The sequence below is a fragment of the Aspergillus saccharolyticus genome (genome assembly GCF_003184585.1).
Source record: "Aspergillus saccharolyticus JOP 1030-1 unplaced genomic scaffold BP01scaffold_72, whole genome shotgun sequence".
Classification (NCBI taxonomy): domain Eukaryota; kingdom Fungi; phylum Ascomycota; class Eurotiomycetes; order Eurotiales; family Aspergillaceae; genus Aspergillus; species Aspergillus saccharolyticus.
This window is the reverse complement of record NW_020290682.1, coordinates 62,414-85,437: the sequence shown is the minus strand read 5'-3', so window position 1 is coordinate 85,437 and position 23,024 is coordinate 62,414. Positions and strand designations below refer to the sequence as shown.

General features: G+C 53.5%; 9 protein-coding genes across 9 annotated transcripts; 7 read left to right on the top strand and 2 right to left on the bottom strand.

Annotated features, from left to right (window-relative positions):
- BP01DRAFT_369990 (uncharacterized protein) lies at positions 1-1,050 on the top strand (the record flags this gene model as incomplete). Its single annotated transcript, XM_025576576.1, has 2 exons — positions 1-636; positions 670-1,050. Coding segments are annotated over 2 exons (1,017 nt in total), but the record flags the coding sequence as incomplete, so codon positions are not given.
- A 1,372-nt stretch (positions 1,051-2,422) lies between these two features.
- BP01DRAFT_351590 (S-adenosyl-L-methionine-dependent methyltransferase) lies at positions 2,423-4,297 on the bottom strand (the record flags this gene model as incomplete). Its single annotated transcript, XM_025573847.1, has 5 exons — positions 3,883-4,297; positions 3,695-3,821; positions 3,484-3,607; positions 2,887-3,347; positions 2,423-2,739 (listed from the first exon to the last, which is right to left on the bottom strand). The coding sequence occupies exons 1-5, from the start codon at positions 4,117-4,119 to the stop codon at positions 2,423-2,425; spliced, it is 1,266 nt and encodes a 421-aa protein (XP_025426334.1). The 5' UTR covers positions 4,120-4,297.
- A 3,585-nt stretch (positions 4,298-7,882) lies between these two features.
- Positions 7,883-11,455, top strand: BP01DRAFT_330173 (putative NRPS-like enzyme). Its single transcript, XM_025573006.1, has 4 exons — positions 7,883-8,165; positions 8,217-8,983; positions 9,053-10,088; positions 10,147-11,455. Exons 1-4 carry the CDS (start codon positions 7,902-7,904, stop codon positions 11,311-11,313), a joined length of 3,234 nt encoding a protein of 1,077 aa, XP_025426333.1. The 5' UTR covers positions 7,883-7,901; the 3' UTR covers positions 11,314-11,455.
- A 922-nt stretch (positions 11,456-12,377) lies between these two features.
- BP01DRAFT_308549 (uncharacterized protein) lies at positions 12,378-12,677 on the top strand (the record flags this gene model as incomplete). The annotated part of the gene is made up of 1 exon (XM_025572343.1): positions 12,378-12,677. A coding segment is annotated over one exon (300 nt), but the record flags the coding sequence as incomplete, so codon positions are not given.
- Positions 12,678-13,477: 800 nt separating this feature from the next.
- On the bottom strand, positions 13,478-13,908 carry BP01DRAFT_410732 (uncharacterized protein; the record flags this gene model as incomplete). Its single annotated transcript, XM_025578886.1, has 2 exons — positions 13,478-13,772; positions 13,844-13,908. The coding sequence occupies 2 exons, from the start codon at positions 13,906-13,908 to the stop codon at positions 13,478-13,480; spliced, it is 360 nt and encodes a 119-aa protein (XP_025426331.1).
- Positions 13,909-14,875: 967 nt separating this feature from the next.
- BP01DRAFT_361362 (uncharacterized protein) lies at positions 14,876-15,820 on the top strand. Its single transcript, XM_025576130.1, has 2 exons — positions 14,876-15,181; positions 15,329-15,820. Exons 1-2 carry the CDS (start codon positions 14,902-14,904, stop codon positions 15,730-15,732), a joined length of 684 nt encoding a protein of 227 aa, XP_025426330.1. The 5' UTR covers positions 14,876-14,901; the 3' UTR covers positions 15,733-15,820.
- A 351-nt stretch (positions 15,821-16,171) lies between these two features.
- On the top strand, positions 16,172-17,462 carry BP01DRAFT_395963 (ketopantoate reductase family protein; the record flags this gene model as incomplete). Its single annotated transcript, XM_025578440.1, has 5 exons — positions 16,172-16,215; positions 16,266-16,359; positions 16,420-16,474; positions 16,551-16,774; positions 16,872-17,462. 5 exons carry the CDS (start codon positions 16,172-16,174, stop codon positions 17,460-17,462), a joined length of 1,008 nt encoding a protein of 335 aa, XP_025426329.1.
- A 1,455-nt stretch (positions 17,463-18,917) lies between these two features.
- BP01DRAFT_419527 (RTA1 domain-containing protein) lies at positions 18,918-20,081 on the top strand (the record flags this gene model as incomplete). The annotated part of the gene is made up of 4 exons (XM_025579411.1): positions 18,918-19,050; positions 19,108-19,489; positions 19,545-19,785; positions 19,839-20,081. The coding sequence occupies exons 1-4, from the start codon at positions 19,035-19,037 to the stop codon at positions 20,079-20,081; spliced, it is 882 nt and encodes a 293-aa protein (XP_025426328.1). The 5' UTR covers positions 18,918-19,034.
- A 400-nt stretch (positions 20,082-20,481) lies between these two features.
- On the top strand, positions 20,482-22,369 carry BP01DRAFT_308553 (Zn(II)2Cys6 transcription factor; the record flags this gene model as incomplete). The annotated part of the gene is made up of 4 exons (XM_025572344.1): positions 20,482-20,559; positions 20,665-21,183; positions 21,242-21,421; positions 21,446-22,369. 4 exons carry the CDS (start codon positions 20,482-20,484, stop codon positions 22,367-22,369), a joined length of 1,701 nt encoding a protein of 566 aa, XP_025426327.1.
- Positions 22,370-23,024: the final 655 nt, after the last annotated feature.

Here is a 23,024-nt window from a genome sequence, read left to right as displayed (position 1 = left end):
TCTACCGGTTCGACTGGCTCTACCGGTTCGACTGGCTCTACCGGTTCGACTGGCTCTACCGGTTCGACTGGCTCTACCGGTTCGACTGGCTCTACTACTGGCTCCTCCACTGGCGCTTCTGCATCTAACGAGTCGCGCACTGGTTCTTCTGGCAACACTTCTTCTGGTAGCTCGTCTACCCAGTCGGGTACCGGATCGTCCCCCTCAGCCTCTACCGCAAGCGGTGCTAGCGCAGAGTCTAACGGGAACCAGGGTATCTCTACTGGCTCTACTGGAAGCACTGGTAGCACCAGCTCAATTGGTTCCTCTGGCAGCTCTTCTGGCAACACTTCTGCCGATACCTCCTCCACTGGCGGCTCTTCCGAGACCAGCGCTGGCTCTACCGGCTCTACCGGTTCCTCTGGTGCTACCGGTTCCTCTGGTTCTGCCGGTGCTTCTGGCTCTAGCTCTGCTAGCGACTCCACTGGCACCACTGCTGCCGGAGCAAGTGCTGAGGCCAGCGCCAGCTCGGGCAGCTCTGACTCAACTGCTTCTGGCGCCAGCGCTCAAGCCAACGGTGGCTCTAGCGTCTCTGGATCTGGATCCGGCTCGGCCTCTGCCTCGAGCGGTGCGAGTGCTGAAGCTACTGGCTCTACTGTGAGTGGAGCTAGTGCCGACGCCAATGGCCAGGGTAGCTCTGATTCCGCCAGTGGCAGCCATGGCTCCGGCTCTGGAGTGATTCCCTCTGGCGCCGACGCCATCGGAACCGGCCCCTCTAGCTCTGCCGTGCCTTCATTCTCTATCGCCCCTTCATCAAGCAGACTTGCACCTCCTGGTATCCCAACCAGTGCTCCTACCTCGTCTAGCAGCATTTCTGGCACCTCTGGCACCTCCTCGGGCTCGGACTCCAGCTCGGGCTCCAGCTCGGGCTCCAGCTCGGGCTCCAGCTCTGGATCTGGATCATCGTCTGCCACCACTCCTTCCACCCCTCTATTTACTGGCGGTGCTAGCAAGTTGTCCTTCGGTGCGTCCAGCATCGTTGGTGCTCTGGCCATGATGCTGCTGGTTTGAGGAGTATCGTAATTGTTTGAAATTGTTGTTGCAATATATCCCTGGAATTGTCTTCCCTTATTGTGGATTCATGTATTATAGCTTCGTCCATTCGTTGGACCATACTGGCTGACTGTTTGATTCGCTGGCCTTTGGCTACCTGCTTTTAGTTACTTAACAGGCTAGATAGATATCAGTATTAGAATTGATGCTCGATCTTGCGGTTTCCGACGGGGCTGGTCTTGGTAGTCTCTTCGGGGGGGAGAAGCCCCAGTGGAGCAATCCGATGAAGTGCAACCATGGGAAGTATGTATTCTTCGATGATCGCGCCGAAGCCCAAAGGGAACCACTCCAGCTGTTTCATCGTCGGTCTCGACTGACAGCTCTTCATGCTCAATGGAACTCGATAGATCAACCGCGCCAGCGCACAGAACCCCAGCAGGACTCATCTGGGCTCATCTTCTCTCTTACCCCTGGTATTTTGTCAGGAAGAGGCACTATCCGAAACAATAGCCATTGTAACCAGTCCCAGACCCAACCTTTCCATAGTACTGTTTACGAGGGAGTAATGCTGCCGTGAGCCCATGCCTTCTTACGGGGTGCACGGAGTCAATTCACTCCCATGACCACCACCGCGCCACCCCCTTGCGGCCAAACCAATATGACAGCTCTGACAACTGAGCTTGGGGCACGTCCAGACAGGCCGGCCGGCCAGCCCCACTGTGACGGGGTGTACCTGTACGTGTAGTTATGCTTATCAGGCTTCCATAAAGCCCTGAGTAAGAGTTAGTCTGTAACTTACGGTGAGTTACGTCTGTGCGGCAAGTAGCACGGTATATGCAATGGAAGATGTATAAGCTCGAGAAGATACACGCAAAGGATCACTTCAAGTTCAAACTGGCATAGAGTTTACACTATGTGTCACGACAAAGCTTCAGAGCTGTGGGGTGGTTCAATGGACAAAGTACGAGATCTGCAAGGGGGTTGTGATATTGAGGAATGAAAGAGTTTTCGATGGGGAGGTTGTGTCAGCTGTGTGCGACTCTGGCAGGATGCGCCTAGTTTAACTACAGTAGTAGTCTGTACGTTCATTAGTTCTAGTATGTGCTGCTGTATTGCTTCTTTAATTCCAGTAAGGAGGTTTCTAGGCAAGTACGATAGGTAGAGTGGAGTCTCCGTACTCTGTGCTCCAGACTCTGGAGGAAAGGTGACCTGTCATCTTCTTCTTCAAAAGGAACATTGATGTATCTCGTCTCGAGAGATCCACCGCACAGACCCTGGTGAAACAACAACAACAACAACAACTTTCGCACGTAGACTCTATTCCGTATCGTATACTGTGTACTGTGTACTTGTATCCCTCACTCTCAGTTAGTGGTGAACTAACCAAGTACTAAGCAACCCTAGTAGCCTCAATGACCGACTCCATCCCCGGATGCCGATTCCAAATCCCCGTCACCTCCAACCCGGCCTGTCCCAACAACGCCCGCCACTGCCGCTCCGACCGCTCCACCCCCGCCCCGATGCTCATCATCTGGATATCCAGCGAGGCCTGGAGCAGCGGGACGTTGGTGTCGGGCAGCACCATGTCCATAATCAGCACGCGCGAGTACCCCGGTTCCATCGCCGCGACGGTGCGGGATAAGATGGTTTGGCAGGTGCTGTCAGGCCAGTCGTGGAAGATGGCGCGGAAGTAGTAGATTCGTGCGCCTGTCACTTAGTGTTTTAGTCTGTGTGTGTGTGTGTATATACCGGTCGGGATAGAGTTGGGGTTATTGAAGGTTCGAATGTATACACATACACATGCATACTTCAATGGTATACATTTCCTGCAAGGGGGGAAACGAGACGACGAACCTTTGACCATCTGCTCTTCCAGAAAACTACACCCCATCGCCTCAATCCCCCTCCCCACATCCCACTTGACCACCTTGGGCAAATCCTGGAGCACCCGACGCCCTGGGATCTGGTCCGGGGGGTACCGCTCTTGGAATTTGAGTAGATCGTGGCCCTGGTTGCCGCCTACGTCGACGATGAAGACTGCCTCCGGGGTTTGTTTGAGCGGGCTGGTGGTGGTGGTGCTGGTAGTAAGCCGCTCCACGGGATAAATCTCAAACCACTCTGGCTTCCCCTGCCGTCGACTCGCCATGTACGAGTTAAATCGCGTCTGGCGCGGTTTGTGCGCGGCCAGCCATTCGAATTGGCCCATCCCGACAGCGTAATTCATCGGGCTGGTGGAGTATTCCTTGGGGGTGGTGTAGGCGTGCTCGTGGAAGTAGGCGGGGAGTTTGGTGAGGGTGGCGAGGGTGAGGTCGTATCTTTCCATTCATCATTAGTTTTCCTGTTGTTCTGATTGATGCTTGGATTGGTTGCTAGGTCTGTTGGGTATGTAGATAGTGAATGATTGTGCTGGGAGGGGGGGGGGAGGGGACCTTTCCACCGGGCAGCACATACATGCAAGGAATCCCATCCCGCCCAATCGGTTGGGTCAAGGCGGCGGTCTTCGCATTCGCGCGGTAGAATTCCGGCGTGGGGTTCATGCAGAGGCCCAGAGAGGCCATGAGACGCATGAGGCGGACTTTTGTTTTGGGCGTCCAACGGTCGTGTCAGTGTGTCCCACACCAGGGCAAGTCGGTAACGTTTCCCCCAAAAAAACAAAACTCACCGATTAACGCTCTCTCGGCCCCGGTGTGCTCAGCCAATTCGCTCGCCGATAGCCCCTTGCTGTGCTCCATCAGTAATGGGAAGATGCCCATATCCATGACGGTGCGGAGGGCGGCGTTTTGCGGGGGCTTTGAGGGTCCGGTTAGTGAATCGGGTTGGAGAGGTTCTATGGGTAGAAGGGAGGCAGACCTGGTAGATTAACCGTAGCAGCGTCTCGGTTGGGCTCTCGACTGCTCGCTTGAGGTCGTCGATTAGACCCAGGAGCTGGAAGTGCGCGTTGGGGTTTCGGTCGGCACTCTCTTCTTGCATTACCGCCTGTCTGATCTGCTCGACGAGAGGAAGCAGGCTCTGAGTGGGAGTGGATGTAAGGGGATTGTTGGCGTCGCTGCTGCTGCTGCTGCCATCACAGAGGGAAATTGGGGCCATGGTGATGGAGCAATTGGAACGAAAAGAGGTAAAGGCTTGGGAATATGCGTATGCGTATGCACAGTCAGAATCAGAATGAGAGGGACAAGGTTTATGCAGTAGAAAATAGATGTTGAAGGTCAGACAGGACCAGGAAGATAAATATCACTGAAGTTGTTGCTTTTGATTGCAGCGGGAGAACAAGCGGTGTGAGTCTATCGCGCATGAAAAGAACAATCGAAAGAAGGCGTCAGGTTTTATATGAACATGTGCAGCAGCTCTGGTTCTCTGACGCCAGGATGCAGTGCAGTTATCCGTGCATGATGATTCTGGCCCTTTATCGGGATAAGGTATAGGGTTTCAATAATTGGTTGGTGGATGACAGACAGGGATCCCGCGAGGGTGTCTCGGAAAATAAAAGTCTGGGAGATTCCTTTTGGGAAAGACTGGTTTCAAGGGAACGGAGGATGGACGGATTACCGTCCCTTGCACAGAGTCACACGTTGATGCACCTGCTGGTGCGGTGGAGGGCTGGGATCTGGGATTTTCTTGGTGTAGATGCGTATCGCACGTTCAACTTACCTACCGTAGTCTGGTCAAACTGGATTTGCTAAGATTGGAGCAGGATTGGCAACCAAAATGACATAGTGGTGTTTACAATGAGTATGGCCTCTGCGATATCAACTCATTGTCGCAAGTATCTCATCAATTGCATTTGCATCAAGCAGATCACCCATTCCCCTTCGATTGCATCTACTACGTTTCCGATCGTCAGCCGGAGAGAAGCTTCCAATCGTCTTCTTTCGTGGAGGTCTTCGGTCTTCAGCGCCACCCAGCGCCACAGTTGCCAGCCCCGTCTTCGTCATTCACAGCTGCGATCTCAGGCACCGTGGGGTACATTTACATTTTATCGCTCATCCAGTCATCATCTCGCGCACATCTCCGCCAGTCGTCTTTGCTCGGCTATACCCTTCTAGCATCATCGCATCACCAGGAAGTCTATGTAGAAGAACAGCACCATCCAGCCGATCGTCCTGCACGAGTCTGCCCTCCCCACCACACGAGCCTATCCCACGGACCCTCTGCTGCTGAGGGGGGTGTGTTCATTTCCGGGATCCTGGATATGACCATCCGCTAAGCTACTCCGTAGCCAGCACCGGTTTAGCCGCTACAATGGATCGGCGCAATCCTGCGACTGGAGACGTCTATCCATTCCCTGAATCGAGCGAATGGTTTATCGTCTCGCGAGAAGGGAAGCGAGGCATGAGCACTGCGATCACTTCGAGGAAATATCTTGCGACAAGACAAAACTCAATCGTCATCCCCCCGATGGAATGGGCGATAACCCCTCCATATTTCCTTCGAGTGACGAATCGTCCACCCTATGATTCGCTCGTAGCACTTCAACTGGTTCCGGTTCCTCTGGTTCCAGGATTTCGGAGGGTAGTTCATCTAAGCATTTGCTCATGTGGTTAGTGGTCGATGATCTCGATGGACTACAACAGAGAGTCACCGAGGCAGAGTGATCCACCCGGCTAGATACCGCCAACGTTTTCCAACAGTGGTTTCTTTTTGGGAAAATGGTACCTGAATCAAAAGGGACTTTGTGGACTGCCATCGTATTTTGTTTCTGGACAGTGCAACAACCCACCGTAAAAAAAGTCCCGACATGGTGGTTGAGTCAGATGATTTAGATGCCAGAACCGGGGGGGGGGAGACCATCCCCCCAGTGTAGAAAGACTGAAGAAAAGAATTTTCTTCTGCGGTCACACAAGGATGATCAGTGGAGTCGAAGAGCAGGGATTGATGAGACACGAGCTGTAGGGCGAGGGAATTGATGAAGGAGGATTGGACAGCTCGATGCGCCGGACGAGGCAATATTGCTGCTAATTGGAAGTTGGTGCTTTTATTCATCTTTTTGCTTTTTCCAGCGTGGGCGGCTCGAAGGAGACTGAATCGAATCCGGTTGGGTGCGTCTAATAGTCGAGGAGCTATGATACTCCAACACCTTTTCTTCACGGGAAAACATCGGTGAGGGCAAGAGAAAGCCAACCGGGAAGACAGACTGAGATACTGAGTATGTATCAAACAAACAATAACCTGACAAGGGGGTTTTCGATAATGGCGGGAGCGGAGGTTCTTCCCCGAACCTTTCGGGACGATCTGTCTCTTCTCCAGATGTAAGTATGTACGTACTCCATAGTTGATAGTTGTTCAATGAGTGGACATTGCTCGGGATGTTATCTTGGGTCAATTTAGGTCTCCAACACTACTACAGTACTTAGTTTAGTCGCCGTGTCTCCACCCCCCCTCCCCCTCAGCTGAAGGTCAATTCGCGCTTGTGAATTGATATGTCACTTTCTCCGTCTCGCTTCCAGGCGGAGAATTTGTCATTCCTCGGCTTAACCAAAAATCCCAACTCCCCTGCACAAATCCAGAGGGGAGAGTGCTTGCTTTAGCACCACACAGACAGCAAAGTCTCTCTCCCTGCACGCGCAGTTCGTCCTCTTGCTCACTTGCGTGAACTACTGTACTGTGTACTGGATGTGCCCCCCCTGGTCGGTAACTTTTGCGACGCCACTTCACGGTCTTTCCGTCCACTCCACCACCGAAATAGAGCTCGGCTGAAAATAAACCACGCCAAAAGGCTAAACACGAAGACCGCGCAACAAGATTTGGGCTCTTGTTCAGTTCAGTTCAGTTACACCAGTCATTCTCCTTGATAACTACTCCGTATCGCAATCCGGCCATCCCGCGACAGTGGGTCGGTCTGTCTCCCCCCCCCCTCCCCCTTCCGTCGCGCACTTCATTTGGTCGCCCATCTGTCAGTGTCTAGGCAAGACATGTGTAATTCCCCACTGGGCTGAGACAGCTGAAAATAGAGGAGAAATTACCCAGGCTAGTAACCTAGTAACCTAGTAACAATCATCATCATGAGGGCACAAACCTGGAGCCAGGATGATCGTCGATCGATCCGCTCACCTCTGACTGGCCGAATAAGACCGAACGAACCAGGTTCCTGGAGCCGACAGTCCGGGTGACTGGGACTTCATCCTGGTCTCTCCCTCCCTGCGGTGATGAAGTCAAGAAAAGACGGACGGCTTCATGCAGTATCACGCAACGTCTTCATCATAACTGGCGATCGTCTGGCCACCCGCTCGTGCAGTCGCCGCTGCAGTGTGACAGTCCCCTCCCCCATTCCAGCAGTAGAACCCGCCTCACCGAGGGGATCTGCGGAGAGGTGAAGTAATCTGGTATGTACGGAGTGCCTAGTGGATAAGTCAGCCGATCGTTTGGGGGAAGGACGTCCTGTTCCGATCGTGCTAAATGGGCTGGCCCGATCTGGGCCCGTGCAATACTACGGAGGATACTCCGTCGATGCGTTGAAGTTAGGGCTCGGGGGATGTTTTTTTTGGGTCAGCGCCAGACAGAGCCCTAAGCTGGAGTCTGTTCTTCTGTCCTTCCCCCTCGTCATCTTCCTCGGACCCACGTCACGGTCAGCAGCGCAAGGGTAAAAAAAGGTAAAATATATTCGTCAGAGGAAAAAAAAAATAAAAATACTTGGATTCGACTGGAGACAGTTCATTTCACCGCTCTGGATCTATGATGCTACGGGATATAGGGGGTGGTTTCGTAGCCGGCTTGCCACTGCGACACTCCCGAGACAGTGATTCATTGAATCTCCCTCTTAATTGACGCAGTGCACTCCGGAGCCCCTCCGGGTTGGGTTTAAAAGGACTCCTGTCACGCCCAGTGGTAGCTCCTCTACGCTCATTCTTTTCCACGTCATCCAGCCTTTCACCATGGGTATACTCCATCATGACGGGCCCTCGCCCAAGAGGCACAAGCCCTCTTCGCCCGAAGAGTTGATCTCTCGCTTCGGTCGTCTACACATGTTGGATGACTTGATTCGTCTCCGAGCAGCGGATCCCATTCAACATCCGATCCTGGCCTATCCCCGACCCTCCCCCGATGAGACGGTGGAGTACGAGTACTTCTCCGGTCTGGACCTGGACATTATGATCGACCAGGCCGTGTATACGCTGATGGACTATGGCTTCAAGCCTGTGAGTTGCCCTTCTCCCTGCCCCCGTGGGACAACTCCTGACCTCCCCCAGCCTCGCCAGGAGGGCGCGATCGTGGCGCTGTTCACCCTCTCCGACCTGAACATGGTAATCACCTTCTTCGCGCTGAGCCGACTCGGGTACACTGTCATGATGCTGTCCCCGCGTCTGTCGGCCTCGGCCTGCGTCGCCCTGCTCGACATGGTCGGCTGTGACACGATCCTGTACGGGCAGACGCCCACCATCCGCACCACGATGGGGGAGATTCTGCGTCGGAAGCTGGTGGCGTGTCGCCCCATCGTCCAACGACCCTCGCCGGAGGAGGAGGAGGATGCCATGGAGGAACCGGCCATCTTGATGCTCCGTCGCGGCCGCAGCCCGGCGAGGCAAGTGCATAAGATTGCCTTGATCCTGCACTCCTCCGGCTCGACAGGGACCCCCAAGCCGCTGTACCTCAGCCACCAGGCCCTGATGACCCATCCGATGCGTGGCCCCGGCCTCACCTCCTTCAACTCGCTTCCCTGGTTCCACCTCCACGGGCTGTCGACCGCCCTCCAGGCCATGTACATGCGACGCACCGCCTACATGTGGGACGCTGCGCTGCCCCTCACGGCCCGGACGGCTGTGGCGGCCCTGGAGGCGGCCCGTCCGGAGTCTGTCCAGGGGGTGCCCTATCTGCTCCAGCTCTTGGTCGACAGTCCACGCGGCCTGCAGGTCCTGCGACGGTGCGAGTCGGTAACCTACGGCGGCGCCCCGTGTCCGGACGAGTTGGGCGATCGTCTAATGGCAGAGGGGGTTCGGTTTGGCGGGTCTTTCGGATTGTGAGTTCTCCCTGACTGGAGGATGGTGGAGGTGATGTTGCAGGTCTAACCAACACATTCGACGTATAGAACGGAAGCTGGTTTGGTGGCGGAGTCGATCTCCCGCCCCGCCAACGATCCCTACTGGAACTACATGCGGTTCTTCGACAACATCCGCCCCTTCATCTGGATGAAGCCCATCGGCGACGAGCTCTACGAGGTGGTCTATTTGCAGGGCCACCCGGCCCTGACCGCGTCCAACTCGGACAACCCGCCGGGCTCCTACCACTCGCGCGACGTCTTCACCCCGCATCCCACGATCCCTGATCGATGGAAGTACGTCTCGCGCATCGACGACCGCATCACGCTGGTCAACGGAGAGAAAGTGCTCCCCCTGCCCATCGAGGGCCGCATCAAGCAGCACCGACTGGTGGACGAGGCGGTGGTGGTGGGGGTGGGCAGGGCGGTGCCGGGCTTGCTCGTCTTTCGGGCTGGCGGCGCGCATCGCTACTCGGACGAGGAGTTCCGGGACCTCATCTGGCCCAGTGTGCAGGAGGCTAACGCGCACGCGGAGCAGTTCTCGCAGATCTCCCGCGACATGGTCGTCGTGCTGGCGGCCGATCGCCTCGTGCCCCGGACGGACAAGGGCTCGATGATCCGCGCGCAGGTCTATGCGCGCTACGCGGAGGTGATTGAGGGCATGTACACCCGCATGGAGCAGGCTGCGAGCGGGACCTTGCGGCTCGATCTGCAGGCCACCGAGGAGCATCTCCTGCAACTGTGTCGCGAGGAGCTGGCCCTCGCGGAGATCGACCTGGACACGGACTTCTTCGCGCAGGGCATGGATAGTCTCCAGGCAATCCAGCTGCGCCGGTGGATCTTGCGGGACTTTGCGCTGGCCGACCCCAAGAGCATCGGCCACAATCTGGTGTTCGAGGCTGGCAGCATCGCCCGGCTGGCGGAGTGTATCCACGCGGCGCAGATCGGCCAGTCTGCGGCGAGTGGGGGGGTGGTAGTGTCGGAGGAAGACGAGCTGGCGCAGATGTCGGGGCTGCTGGAGAAATATTCGGCCTCCTTCCCCGTCCACACTCCTTGTCCGGACCAGGTGGCCAACACCCGCAGTGTTGTAAGTCATCCTTGACCCTGACTATCGTTTGACCGCATCTCCCTAACGCAGACCGCAGCTCCTGACGGGCCCCACCGGCTCCATCGGCGCCCACACGCTCTACAAACTCGTCCACGACGACACCGTCGCGCGCATCTACTGCCTCACGCGCCGTGCCAACGCGCAGGAGGCAATCCTCTCGTCCCTGCATCGCAAGAACCTCTTCATCCCCCCGGCGCGCACCCACAAGATCATCGCTCTCACCAGTGCCCTGGACCAACCCCACCTCGGCCTCTCCCCATCCACCTACACCGAACTGCGCCAGTCGGTCTCCCTGATCATCCACACCGCGTGGCCGGTCAACTTCAACCTCCCGCTGAGCGCCTTCGAACCCCACCTCCACGGACTGGCCAACCTCCTGCAGTTCTCCCTCAGCGTCTTCCTCCCCTCCCCCGCCGTGCTGCTGTACTGCAGCTCCATCTCCACCGCCCTGGCGTCGCCGCAGCGCACCGTCCCCGACGCCCCGATGCAGGATTGGCACGCGGCGCTGGCCATGGGCTACGGGCGCTCGAAGCTCATCGGCGAGCACCTGGTCAGCGCCGCCCGACGCACCGCCGGCGCCCGCGCGTTCTCCCTGCGCATCGGCCAGGTGTCGGGCCACTCGAAGCGCGGGGGCTGGAACGACACCGAGGCGCTGCCGCTGATGATCCGCTCCGCGTTGACGCTGGGCGTCCTCCCGGACTTGCACGGGGTGCAGTGCGCCTGGCTACCGGTGGATAAGTTGGTGGCGGCCATGTTGGAGATTGCGCGGACGTGCTCGCATACCCCGCCGACGTCGCGACGGGGGTCGGTCCTCAGTACGACTTCGGAGGATTGGTCGGCGGCGGAGGAAAAGGATGATGACTCGGTGTATAATCTGACGAATCCGTATCCGTTTGCGTGGGGGGAGCTGCTGCGGAGTTTGGGGGCGTTGGGGATGGAGTTCCAGGTGGTGGGGTTTGCGGAGTGGTTGGACCGTTTGCGGGAGAGTGAGGCCCGCGGCGAGGAGCGGGTGAATCCTGCGGTGAAGCTCGTGGGCCATTACGAGGCAATGTATAGCGGGGAGGGGAGAAAGGAGCCCAGCTTCTGTACGGAGCGCGCGGAGAGGGATAGTGTGACCTTGCGCAATGGCCGGTTGAGGATCGTCGAGGATGGGATTCTGGGCCGGTATGTGAGGGATTGGTTGGAGAGGTGGCCTCGATCTTAGGTGGGGGTGTGTTGTTGAATGTTTTAGTATCTGGTTTGTGTGCGTGTACTTCTTGTCTGGGTGGTTATTTGTGTTTTGTGGGTATAAAATGGGTAGATACCATGGTGGTTGAATGATTTATGATCTTCCACTTGTCTTCGAGTGAATATTCAGTTGGGTGATAGGTGAGGTTAGTTGAAATCATAGACTCTAAAAAAAAAGAGGTATAGCAGATGATTCTTTGTTTGATTAATCTATCCCAGCTATTATAGAGGAACAACCTAACCTCGGCAAAAGGGAGGCAGTACCCTATAGCATAGAATGCTACACTTTGAGGATTGTTCAGGTCAAAAGAAAAGACTCTTTTACCTTCCAATTGATAGACGAGCCTTGTAGTGTAATTGCCGGACAGGTAACTTAGACAAGGTACAGTCCAAGTAAATAAATAAAAGCCAAGATTAACTAATGTGATTATTCTCCTGTTTCCCATCGACGGTGATTGATAGTCGTTGCTTATCGAATCTATAAGTGCAATGCTATTGAATTGACTCTTGCGTGAACCTGAGGACGCAGCCATAGGAGCAATTATACCCACAGAGTTTAATTACGAAATCTGAAAAAGCAGGACAAGACAGCTTTATATGTAGAGCTCGAACCTACATCAAACATGCTATTTCATAATCAGTGTATACACTCTTGCTGCTTTCAATTTTCCCAAGGCAGAGGAGGGAAGAAAGCTCGCGGAGGAACGCCAAAGGCAGGAAGCCGAGCTGAGAAAGCAAGCAGAGGAACGGAAGTAGCAAGAGAGAGAGCACAACCAACCAATAACTTTTCCAGAGTACATCCGATATTGCCATGATCTTCTATGGAGGCCTCTACAAGTACAAACACCGTCTTACTCTGCAACAGGTAAAATCTCTTCTCTAACCAGAGAATACTATTCTCTACGACTTCTCCTGTAGACTAACTATAAATCTAAACAGTAGAAAATCTATAAGTCTATTTACTACTATCTTTAACTGATATATAAGAATATACAACAGTGATTTATTCTGCTAGTTACATTAGAAGACTATGGTCGATGATTTATATATCAGTCCATTAGTAGTAAACAGGATCTTGAGATCTATAAGCAACTTGCTGTTGAAGACCATATACACAATGTTATTATAGAGTTATACAAAATACCCAGTGCTTGCGAGGAGTTTTACTCAGATAGCAGAGTATGGTTCGATAATCACGCTAATGCTCTGGACGGAGATGATGAAATCGATGCTAGCCAGCCATCAACCACCAAGCCGGATCAATCTTGCATGATCCATCGAGTGATGAGACCACGAGTACCTTGCTCACTACGGAGTAAGTCTGGGTGTCGACGGGATTAACACGCCCGTGCGTGGTATATTATATATTCCCATTTTCGTGGGCTTTTCACATTGACAATGATAGATGCTGTCATACTACGCTGCCTACAGATAGCCAAACAGCCATTGTGGAATTGATTTATCGGACGACCGCTTAGGCTCCTTAACTTGGTGACTGACTCTATGCCATAACGTTTGTATACATAACGGGCGAATCCATAAAATGACGCCGATGCACGACAGACTAAGTCTTTCAATTCCAATGCCCAATGGCATCTATCCTAAGAGCAGCTTGTAGATGTTTAGCACACCGACACAAATCTGTTGACCAATGCAGGTCTCTTATTATCCAAAGCCGGGGATAAAACCATGTCAAAGCATGGCTACCACATACACCGGTCAAGATAGGATATTCGCTGGCAAACCCACCGCATAAAGGCGAACAGGGAATGGTTTCCACATATATGAAGTAGTTAAGAACATCAACCTCGTATCGTCTTAACGGTGGAGGTCACGCTTGCTGGGTAATAAATGGTCATAAGACATTAGCCTAGAAAAAAACATTTAGTGCACAGCGATGGCGGCTCGTTTAATTGCTTTTGTACAGGGTATCTGTAGTGCCTGTTGAGTTCCTGTATTGCTTTAGTACAAGGTCCCATCTCCAGCAGCCTTAATTTCCTACACCACACGATACTTCTTCGATTCATGTTCTTTAGGACCACATTGTAATTGTTTAAGGACGGGTTGCTTGTGCTTCGATGGAAGTGCTCTAATATGCTTCGATGGAAATCAATAATTAAGACTTGTTTGAGATCAGTATTCTATGAATTGTTTTCCAGACGAAGATCCTGATGATAAATACCTAAAGCATGGATCTCCTTCACTGACTGAGAAATCACACGCTGGATGGTCCTGTCGAGAGTTATATGGCTCATGCTTATACCACCCCAGCCCATCAGTAGTATATGACGGATTTGTCCCGCGCCGTGAAGAAAGTAGATGTGGGCCAAATCGACAGCACCGAGAAATACCTCTGCTTCGCGCGACACCTCCCCCAAGAGCCGCGAAGTCGTCCCTTTCCCAACAACCGTATATCCGAAAGTAGCACAAGTGATCCTGAATAGTATCCCGTATGACCACAAGAGCCGATTGGAGTGCAATTATAATCTAGATTCTGATTAAGTTACGCCTTGAGTTTCGTCACAAGGTCAGCTGCAGTGATTGGGTAGTGGTTCCTACTCTCACTATGCATATGCAGCTCTCTATTTGGACAGTCGGGGTCTAGCATACCACCCTGCTATAACCCAACAAGGCACTGTTGCATGCAGTATCGAGCAATATGTATATAAGATTGTCTGCTGTGATTCCCCTGGGAACCCGATCGAAGTACAGTATATTTAATTGTAGAAGACGGTGTGATCTGACTAAATCCCAGCTTTTATTTAATAGATACAGCACAGTCTATCTCAACATCAGGGGAATAATCTTAGAGATGCTAATTAGATACTAGTATGTAGCCAGAGCCTGCTTGTGTAAGCACTCGACGACCTTTGGTGATAGAAGATCCTATAGAAGACGAGGAAGATAGATACTTAAATATAGTTTACTCAGGGCTTTAATATTTGGAGGTAGTATAGTCTATATTTAGATTCTATAGTAATACTATCGATGGAATCTAGAAACACTTGCTATTGAAACTCGTATACCATTTCAATAGCTCATCTTTGGCAGTATTCCGCCGGGCCTAATTACAAAGAGAAGTACAAAAACTTATTAAATACAGATATAGAGTCCTCTCAATTCAAGTTATAGAAGTTCCAGATCATCCATATATACTAGGGCTATCCAGGTGTAATAGAGAATAGTTGGATCATTATAGAGCATCCAGAGCTGTATATCTACTAGACTATTTATTAAATATCAATACTATGGTTTTTCAGTTAGAAGAGTATCCCGTTCTACGATTTTATACTCAAAACCTATTGGCCGGAGACTTTCCTGCAAAATTGCTATGGAGAGCTTATGGGGTGGTTTGTATTCGACCGTAGTGTATCTTTAATTAAGCAAAATAAGTAGGATAAAAGCCAACCACCCGGAGTTGTTCCGATCCGAAGCGATGATCTCACCTCCCGCCCATTCACTCCGTCATCACCTCCCGTCCATCCCCAGCATCACAAGTATCTCCCCTCCACCATCTTCTTCCATTGCATCTTCCCCCCCCCCCCCCCCCAAAAAAAACATCGCAATGGGCCTCTTCCGTCGTGCCCTCAAACTCACCACCATTGGCGGCACCGCCTCCCTCGGCGCCTTCTTCTTCGCCACCCGCAATTCCGTCTTCGTGCCGCTGCCGCTCTCCGACCCCATCTTCCACACCCCGGGCTATCAGTCGCTGAACCCGCACAACAACCCCACCAGCCACGACCTGTGCATCCGGCGCGTGCCGCTATCGGAGATCAACCCATCGTTACTAGAGAAGAAGGGAAAATTGACGGAGGCGTTCTGCGCGGGGGTATACAGTGGATGGGGTAGGTTTTGACCCTGACCTGCAGTCGGCGCAGCTGCCGCACGCGCTTAGCGTCCTGGGGCGTCGAGCAGCTAGCCGGTAGCAGCTAGCACAACTTGTATACTCGTTATGATGTCGCAAGCTAATACTTTGTCCTTGATGGGTGAAGGATACGCCTACCAACGCCGCTACTTCTCGAAAAAGTACGAAAACAGCAGCACGGCCACCGACCTCTGGACGCGCGCCGATCTGCGCACCAGCACCTACGAGGTCGGCACCCGCATCACCGATCACTTTGAGGTCGTCGAGAAGACCCCCGAGCGGATTGTCGTGCGCTGTGGCGACTCACCCCGAAAACAAGGCGTCAGGGATTCGGACGGGTTGTTTGAGTTGAGTGCGGTGGTGAAGCCCGAGGATGGGGTGGCGGAGTTTGGGCTGAAAAGTGTGTTCTTCCAGGGGTCGAAGCAGGTGGACGGGACGGGGGCGCCGCCTATGCCTGGGTATGTGTTCTGGTTGCACAAGCAGTATACGAAGCTGTGGATGGAGACGGGAGTGCGGAATGTGATGCGGTAGGTGATCTCGCAGGAGGTTATAGCTGTGGTTTGGAGGAAATTGGGGGTGGGTTATAGATAATGTTTACGGTACAATAGATGAATGGACGTTTGATGTTATTGGGGTGGGTATGTAGAGTGGTGCAGGAGGGCTGGCAGGTTGCAGCTGAAGCTGCTATATCAGCTAGATGCTGGTTTCAGTATTCCTCCTAGACCACAATGTTCAGTGCTCTGTACAGCTCTATAACCTTCGTGAAGTGGCTTCCAATGATTACCCCAATCATTGAGAGTCTACTTCTTCAGAAGTGATTGTCCCCCACGCTCCCTCGGACAGAATCCCGGCGGAAATCAACCCGACCCCCGCACGATCGATACCAGGTATAAGAACCCCCTCCCCCCACGTTCCTTCACCCCCCCCCGCCAACATCCATGTAATCCTGAGGGGCACAACATCAATTCAAATGTCCGAGAACAAGATCGAAGTCCTCCTCTTCGGACTGGGCGCGTAAGTCTCTCCCTCATCTACGCCGGAGCCACCCCACATAACCCACCCAGCATCGGCTCCTTCTACGCCTTCATCCTCCGCAACAGCCCACGCGTGCGTTTGACGGTCGTGGCACGCTCCAATTATGCGGCTGTGAAAGAGCATGTACGTCCCCCTTACCCGGGACAGGGAGAATCATATGTAGTGTACTCATATGGTGAGCAGGGCATACTCCTGAAAAGCGCAAATCACGGCGAACACCGCTTCCACCCAGACCACGGTACGTACGTGTCGACCCTGCCCTTTCCTGCCCCGAGGCAAAGACGATACTAACTAAAACGGGGTTGTTGTTGCAGTGATCAGCTCGCTCTCCGACCTCCTCATCAGCCCCGGTGCCTCCCCGGTATTCGATTACGTCGTCTGCACGAATAAAGCCATCGATATCGACAGCGTCGCCCGCTCGCTCGCCCCAGCCATCACAGCGGCGAAGACCACCATTGTCATCATCCAGAATGGGGTGGGGAATGAGGCGCCGTTTCGGAGATTGTATGATTCGGGCAATGAGATTCTTTCCTGCGTGGTATGATGCATGCATGCATGCACCTTGAACCCTGGACACAGAACCCCTCCCCTTCCCTCTCTTCCCTGCTAAATGAATGCTTATCCTTGGGACACAGACCTGGGTCGGCGCCAACCAACCCACCCCCGGCACCGTCACCCACACCACCTCCGAAGCCACCCAACTCGGCCTCTTCCAGCCGCTCACCCCTCGGGCACAAACCCTCCTGGAGGCTTTTATAGGGTTGCTCAATGGGTCCGATAACCCCCACCCTACCCCGGTCACCCCGCTCTCCCCGGAGGATCTGCAACGCACCCGCTGGGAGAAACTCATGTGGAACTGCGCCTGGAACACTCTCACCACCTTGACGGGGCTGGATTGTCAGGCCTGGCTGCTGTCTTCGGAGGATGCGCTGCCGTTGACGAAGCGGCTGATGCATGAGGTCGTGGCGGTGGCACGTGCGGAGGGGGTGGAGTTACGCGGGGAGTTGGTGGATGAGCAGATTACGAAAATGCAGGGTCTGGGGCCGGTGAGGACGAGTATGCAGACGGATCGAGAGATGGGGCGGAGGATGGAGGTGGAGGTGATTATCGGGACGGTGGTGAAAGGGGCGAGGAGGGTCGGGGTGGAGATCCCGGTGTTGGAGACGGTGTATGCGTTGATCAGGGCTGTGGATGGTTTGGGAGGGGGGAGGATGGAGAAGATGTAGGTTGATGTGTGGGTGTGTGTAGTTGGAGGTGATGTTGCGAGGATGCTGGGTGCGAGGGGTTGACTTGGTGTGGATAGTGAGGATTAGCTGTATCATACAGAAGCCATTCCTCATTGACTGAGTGATATTCACCTTACTCCTCCAGTTCTTGGGGAAAGAAAAGTCCGCGCGCATTCCACGCGAAGATGGTGCCGATTCGATGATCGCGTGGGCGAAGGTCCCCTTTGCGGCCGGGGTCTGCGACTCGGGCCTTAGGAATAAACGGAATCATACACTAGGAATCTCTTGTGAGGGAGGATACTTCAGGGTAGAACAGGTCAACTCGCCACACCAGGGCTCTCCACTTTTTCTTTTGAGATGTATCGTTGGATGAGAGGGCCTGACTCGATATCTCCCCTGACCACTCCGTACTGTAGTGGTCGTTGGCTGTTTATTGGAAGACTGAAGTATCGCGCACGGAATCTTTCCGAGGACAAAACTCGGAGATGAGGAGGGCGAAAGGTTGGCCCTGTGGTAAGTAGAAAAGGACACAATCCTCGACTATCAACGTAAATAACGCTAGGCACCACTCTACGGAGCCTGGGGCTGCCTCCCACTGCAACTGTTTTATTGTACTTAACTATATCAACACCCAAGCTATCGGAATTATCTTGCACTACTCAACCCCACATTCGAATCGCCGTTTGCACCCTGGGTCGTGACCACATAGATGCTCTATGCACCGATCTGAATATTGCCCATGCATACCGTCTCGCAGGTGATCGGAAATCCACAATCCCGGCCCATGGCGCTGGTGAAGATGCACACCAAGAAGGGGGTCCAATCACCCAGACCCGGGTGCTCCAAAGCTCGAGCTTGCTCAAATCTTGAGTGAGAAAGAGCAATGGCACCAGCGGAATTCCTGGCTACAGACGGGTCAGATTTGCATGATCTGCCAAGCAATATCTGGACCCTATGAGGTTCGCACCGATGTTTTCGACCTTGTTTCACAACCTGCGATAGCTGTGGGATCAGATGGCATTTGTTTCACTTGTTCTCTTGGGAGACAGGCATTGACAAATACAGTTAATACTTACTAGTTAGTGGTAGGAACACTTAGTACTTATGGACTGAATCTGACCTTGTGCTACAGCCAATGACCATGGTCGAGAAGGGCCACTTGTGTTCAGAACAAAAGTCCACGCAACCCACGGGTTATTGTAGGCGGAGTCTTGCCAAGATTTCCAACATTGCGAAGATAAGATCAGTCGGACTCGAATTTTCCAATGTGAAACTCACAATTCTTGCGAGTTGCCAGTATTGAATCCTGTGTTGGACTCCAGAATGAAGTGGGGCCCAACATGCGTGCGGTGATTGGTGCGTCCATACGAAGGGGCCAATCAGGCTGATTTTCGTAGACGCAGCCTTGCGCGATGGAACAGCTTCACGATGATCTCGATCCTGTCAACTAGGCAGCGAACAAAGGATGAAACCACGATTGATACATAAAGCAGCCATGGCTCATCCCAGCTCGACGTGGATGACTCCGTACTTTCACACACTCAAAGAGCCTCTCGAAAAATCACCGCCATCATGACACAATGCAAAGGTATGTCACGATGGGTAAACACCAACTGAAGCAAGCACACGCTAATGGCAAGATTAGCACTGGCACATCCCGAGACGACGATGTGGAACTTGTGTCCCTCGATCGGCGCAGCGTACCTGTTTACCGTACTCTTTGCCCTGACGACTCTCGCCCACACCGCACAAGCTATCCTGTATCGCAAGTTCTATTGCTGGGTGATCGTCATGTCCGGGCTCATCCAGACCTTGACCTACATCTTCCGCGTGCTCAGCATCATCAACCCGGACAGTTACACTGATTATGCGGCCTGGTTCGTGCTGATCCTCGTGGCGCCCCTGTGGACCAACGCATTTGTGTACATGGTCATGGGCCGGATGGTGTGGAACTTCACCAACGATGCGCGCGTCTTGTGCGTGCGGCCGTGGCATATTGGCTGGTTCTTCGTCGTTTTGGACATTATGTATGCATCCTTCAATAATCGCGTGTCGCAGACCTCCACCCTGACAACTCCCTAGTGCATTCATTATCCAGGTTTACGGCGCAGCGCAAGCGGCGGGCAATAACGTCTCGACCGACACGGAAATGGCCGGCCTGCACACCTACATGGCCGGCGTGGGCGTGCAGCAGCTTTTCGTCCTGGTCTTCATTGTCTGTGCGATTTTCTTCCACCGCAAGATTCTCCAGCAGCGGCGACCGGACACGAACCAGGCTTTGCTGCTGCTCTATGTGCTCTACGCATGTCTTGCGCTGATCACGGTAAGTGCCTTGCTTTTCAAGTAGTACGATGAAACTGGACTGACAGGTGCAAGATGCGTATCATTTTTCGTCTATGCGAGTACGCGCAGGGGCTCAACAGCAAGATCCCCTCCCATGAGGCGTATCAATACTGCCTTGACTCCGTGCCCATGTTGGTCGCACTGGTGCTGCTCAATGTGGTGCACCCTGGCCGTATGATGCCAGGGAAGGATAGCGATATGCCCAGTCGAAAACAGCGGAAGAAGATGGGCGTGTACAGCAAGGCGGAGATTGCCGGATGGAACGACACGGTATGACATCCTGTGAATTGATCGATATTTAACTGTCCTCAAATTGCTGATGACCATGGGCAGATGCTGCGGGAACAAGATAGCGCATAGTATAGCAGTTTGATTCTTTGTCTCAGTTACAGGATCTCTGGGGGATCATTCAATAGATTTAGAGATAGGTGTTTGGATCGCGATTATGATAGCTTTTTTATAGTATAAATCTTGTGATAACTTGGGTATTGAGTATTGATCTATAAATACCCTTTCCGGCTGACGCGGTCGACTAAGCTCAAAAGGGGCAAGTTGGCCATGTGACTTCAAATGGCTTCATCCCCAGTGACTTGAACTTCAACCTTGACTCTGAACCCCACATGCATCTGGTAGACCTCTAAGCACGGCTTGTTGCTCAGACACACTTCGCCCATTCATGGCCCGGGTTGCACCGCAAGAACGCAAGCGGGCGTATCGGCCCAAGACGCGCACCGGCTGCTTGACCTGCAAGTATGTCCGTTCCGCAGTCCGCCGTAATCCCTGCTGACCCGATTCAGGAGTGAGTGACCGTGGCATTCTCCATTTATACAGCAACCTTGCCTGATGGGACTTCCAAGAGCGACGTATCAAGTGCAGTGAAGAGCGCCCCGCCTGTTCCCAGTGCACCTCAACGAGCCGCGTGTGTGATGGCTATGAGAATCCCGCTCCAGCACAATCTTCCAGCTTGACAGCAACACGATTGAGCTCACATGCAAGACGGCTCATTCCTCGTTCCTTCAGTACTCCTTCCTTGGATCTTTTTGGCGGCGAGGAGGAGCGCCGCTCTTTTCAGTTCTTCATAGCGAAGACCGCACCGCAGCTCGCCGGCGATTTCGAGTGCGCTTTCTGGGAACGCCTGTTACTGCAGTCTGTTCATCATGAGCCAGCCATTCGTCATGTCACAGTGGCTTTGGGATCACTGCATGAGTGTTTCGAGCGTAATGCGGGTAACCCGACTAGCTCTGGCTCTCAGGCCGTGCAGGACTCCTTTGCACTGCGCCAATATCTGCGCGCCGTGCGCTGTCTGACATCGTCAACCAGCGGATCGCAGCCCCTGGACGTCTGCTTAATAGCATGTATCCTGTTTGCTTGCTTTGAGGTGCGTCTGAGCTATTCCATTGCTTATCATCAGATTGTGCGTACTAGCTGGGCTCAAGGCTATGCGTGGCCAGTCCGGCTCGGCCATCACACACATCACCAGCGGACTGAAGATACTCGACGAGCTCCGAACCAGCACCATGGGTACCTCTGTGACTCTCAGTGTAGGTCGTACGCCATATGTGCCGCTCGAGATCGTATGTGGTCTTTTTACTCGTTTGCAGGCGCAAATTACTGTGGTACCAATTCCTTCCTTGAGCTAGGATGCGGGCTCCATATCTGATCAGTTCGCTCGACAGACCGTCCATCGCCGAAGCGTAGCGCGTTGCAACCTCTGGCCAGAGCTTGTTATCGACCCAAACAGGCCGATGGTATTCCACTCGTTGGCCGACGCCCGTGAAACGCTGGAGATATACACGTATTATTACAGGCAGCGCAGCACTGAGCTGCGGAGCGAAAACGCGCCCGCTGAGTTGCCATCCGTGCAGGAACACACAGGACCGACCCCCAGCATCAATTCCGCAGCTGTGAACCTAAGGGATACCTCCATGTCTCTTCTGGCACAGTGGTCTATCGCGCTGGACCGATTTCTGCGTGCCCGTGGTGCCCCTCTGACGGAACGAGAGCGTCGCGCCGTCGCCATTCTTCAACTCCGCAAGCTCGATTACTTGATTTCATTAGACATCTTCCAGCCCGCGGGCCAGGCTGAAGCTGGCGACCATGTCCAGTGGGACCGGTACTGTTCCTTCTTTGCAGAGATGGCGACTCTAGCGGAGTCTATTGTTCCACTTCCCTCTTCGGCTTCCCCCGGCCGAAATTGTTCGTGTTCGGTATCGCCACCCAAAACCTTTTCGCTCGATCTTGGCATCATCGCCGCGATGTTCAACGTCGCCGTGCGGTGCCGCGACCCGCACATCCGCCGCCGTGCTGTTGGTGTACTTCGCGCTTCGGCGGTCCAAGAAGGCATCTGGAATAGTGCCGTCGTGGCAGCAATAGCTGAGAAGTGGATTGAGATCGAGGAAGAGGGTCTCGAGGATGTGACGAGTTGTGCAGATGTGCCTACCGTGGCGCGACTATCGGACTTCCTACCTATCTTCGACGCGGAGGAGCCTCGTGCGCTTGTCTATTTTAGTCGCTCGGCTATGGTTTCTCTGGGGAGTGCACGAGCCGAGCTTTTCCGGTGGTAACTCACAGTTGCTCAAATTAAGCTCTCATCATGATAGACAACTCAGTTCCTACCAGAAACCGCACTCCTACAAAAATTAGGTTACTCGATTCGATAAAGCTGTGTCGAGGATGTTCTAGAATTCCGAAGATGTGGGCCACGGAACCAATAATCTCCCTCTGACGCTGTTCACCCCTCAATGCTTATGATAAACACCCTTGATCGTCACGCGATTCCGGTCGCCACCAGTGGTCTGTCAGCCTCACCATAACCAAGACTGCAATTCATGCATCTTTAGTTCTCCGTGAGCTCCCGCTGAGCTTTATTCGCGAACAGAGAAACCCTCGCACTTCTTGTATATATTCGCCGCTGGATGCATAGCACGACGCCACCCACGATCAATCCCTGGATCCTCTTCGACAATTTGTTCAGTTTGACACAACCGACGAATGTTCAGAGGCACTTGCAACGAGACGCGGTCTTGCTTGTGACAAGAGTCTTGTATATGCCCACAGCAGCGACGATAGTTGGCTTGTGCCCGGTGCATTTGACGTCCCGGAGTCTTCTGCGCTTACGACCCCGGTCTTTGCGGCATACACCAATTGGCACCTACTATTCTGGAGAGACAAGCGGCGATTCGGGCAAGAGGGAGATTTAGGGTTGGAGGGGTTAGGGGG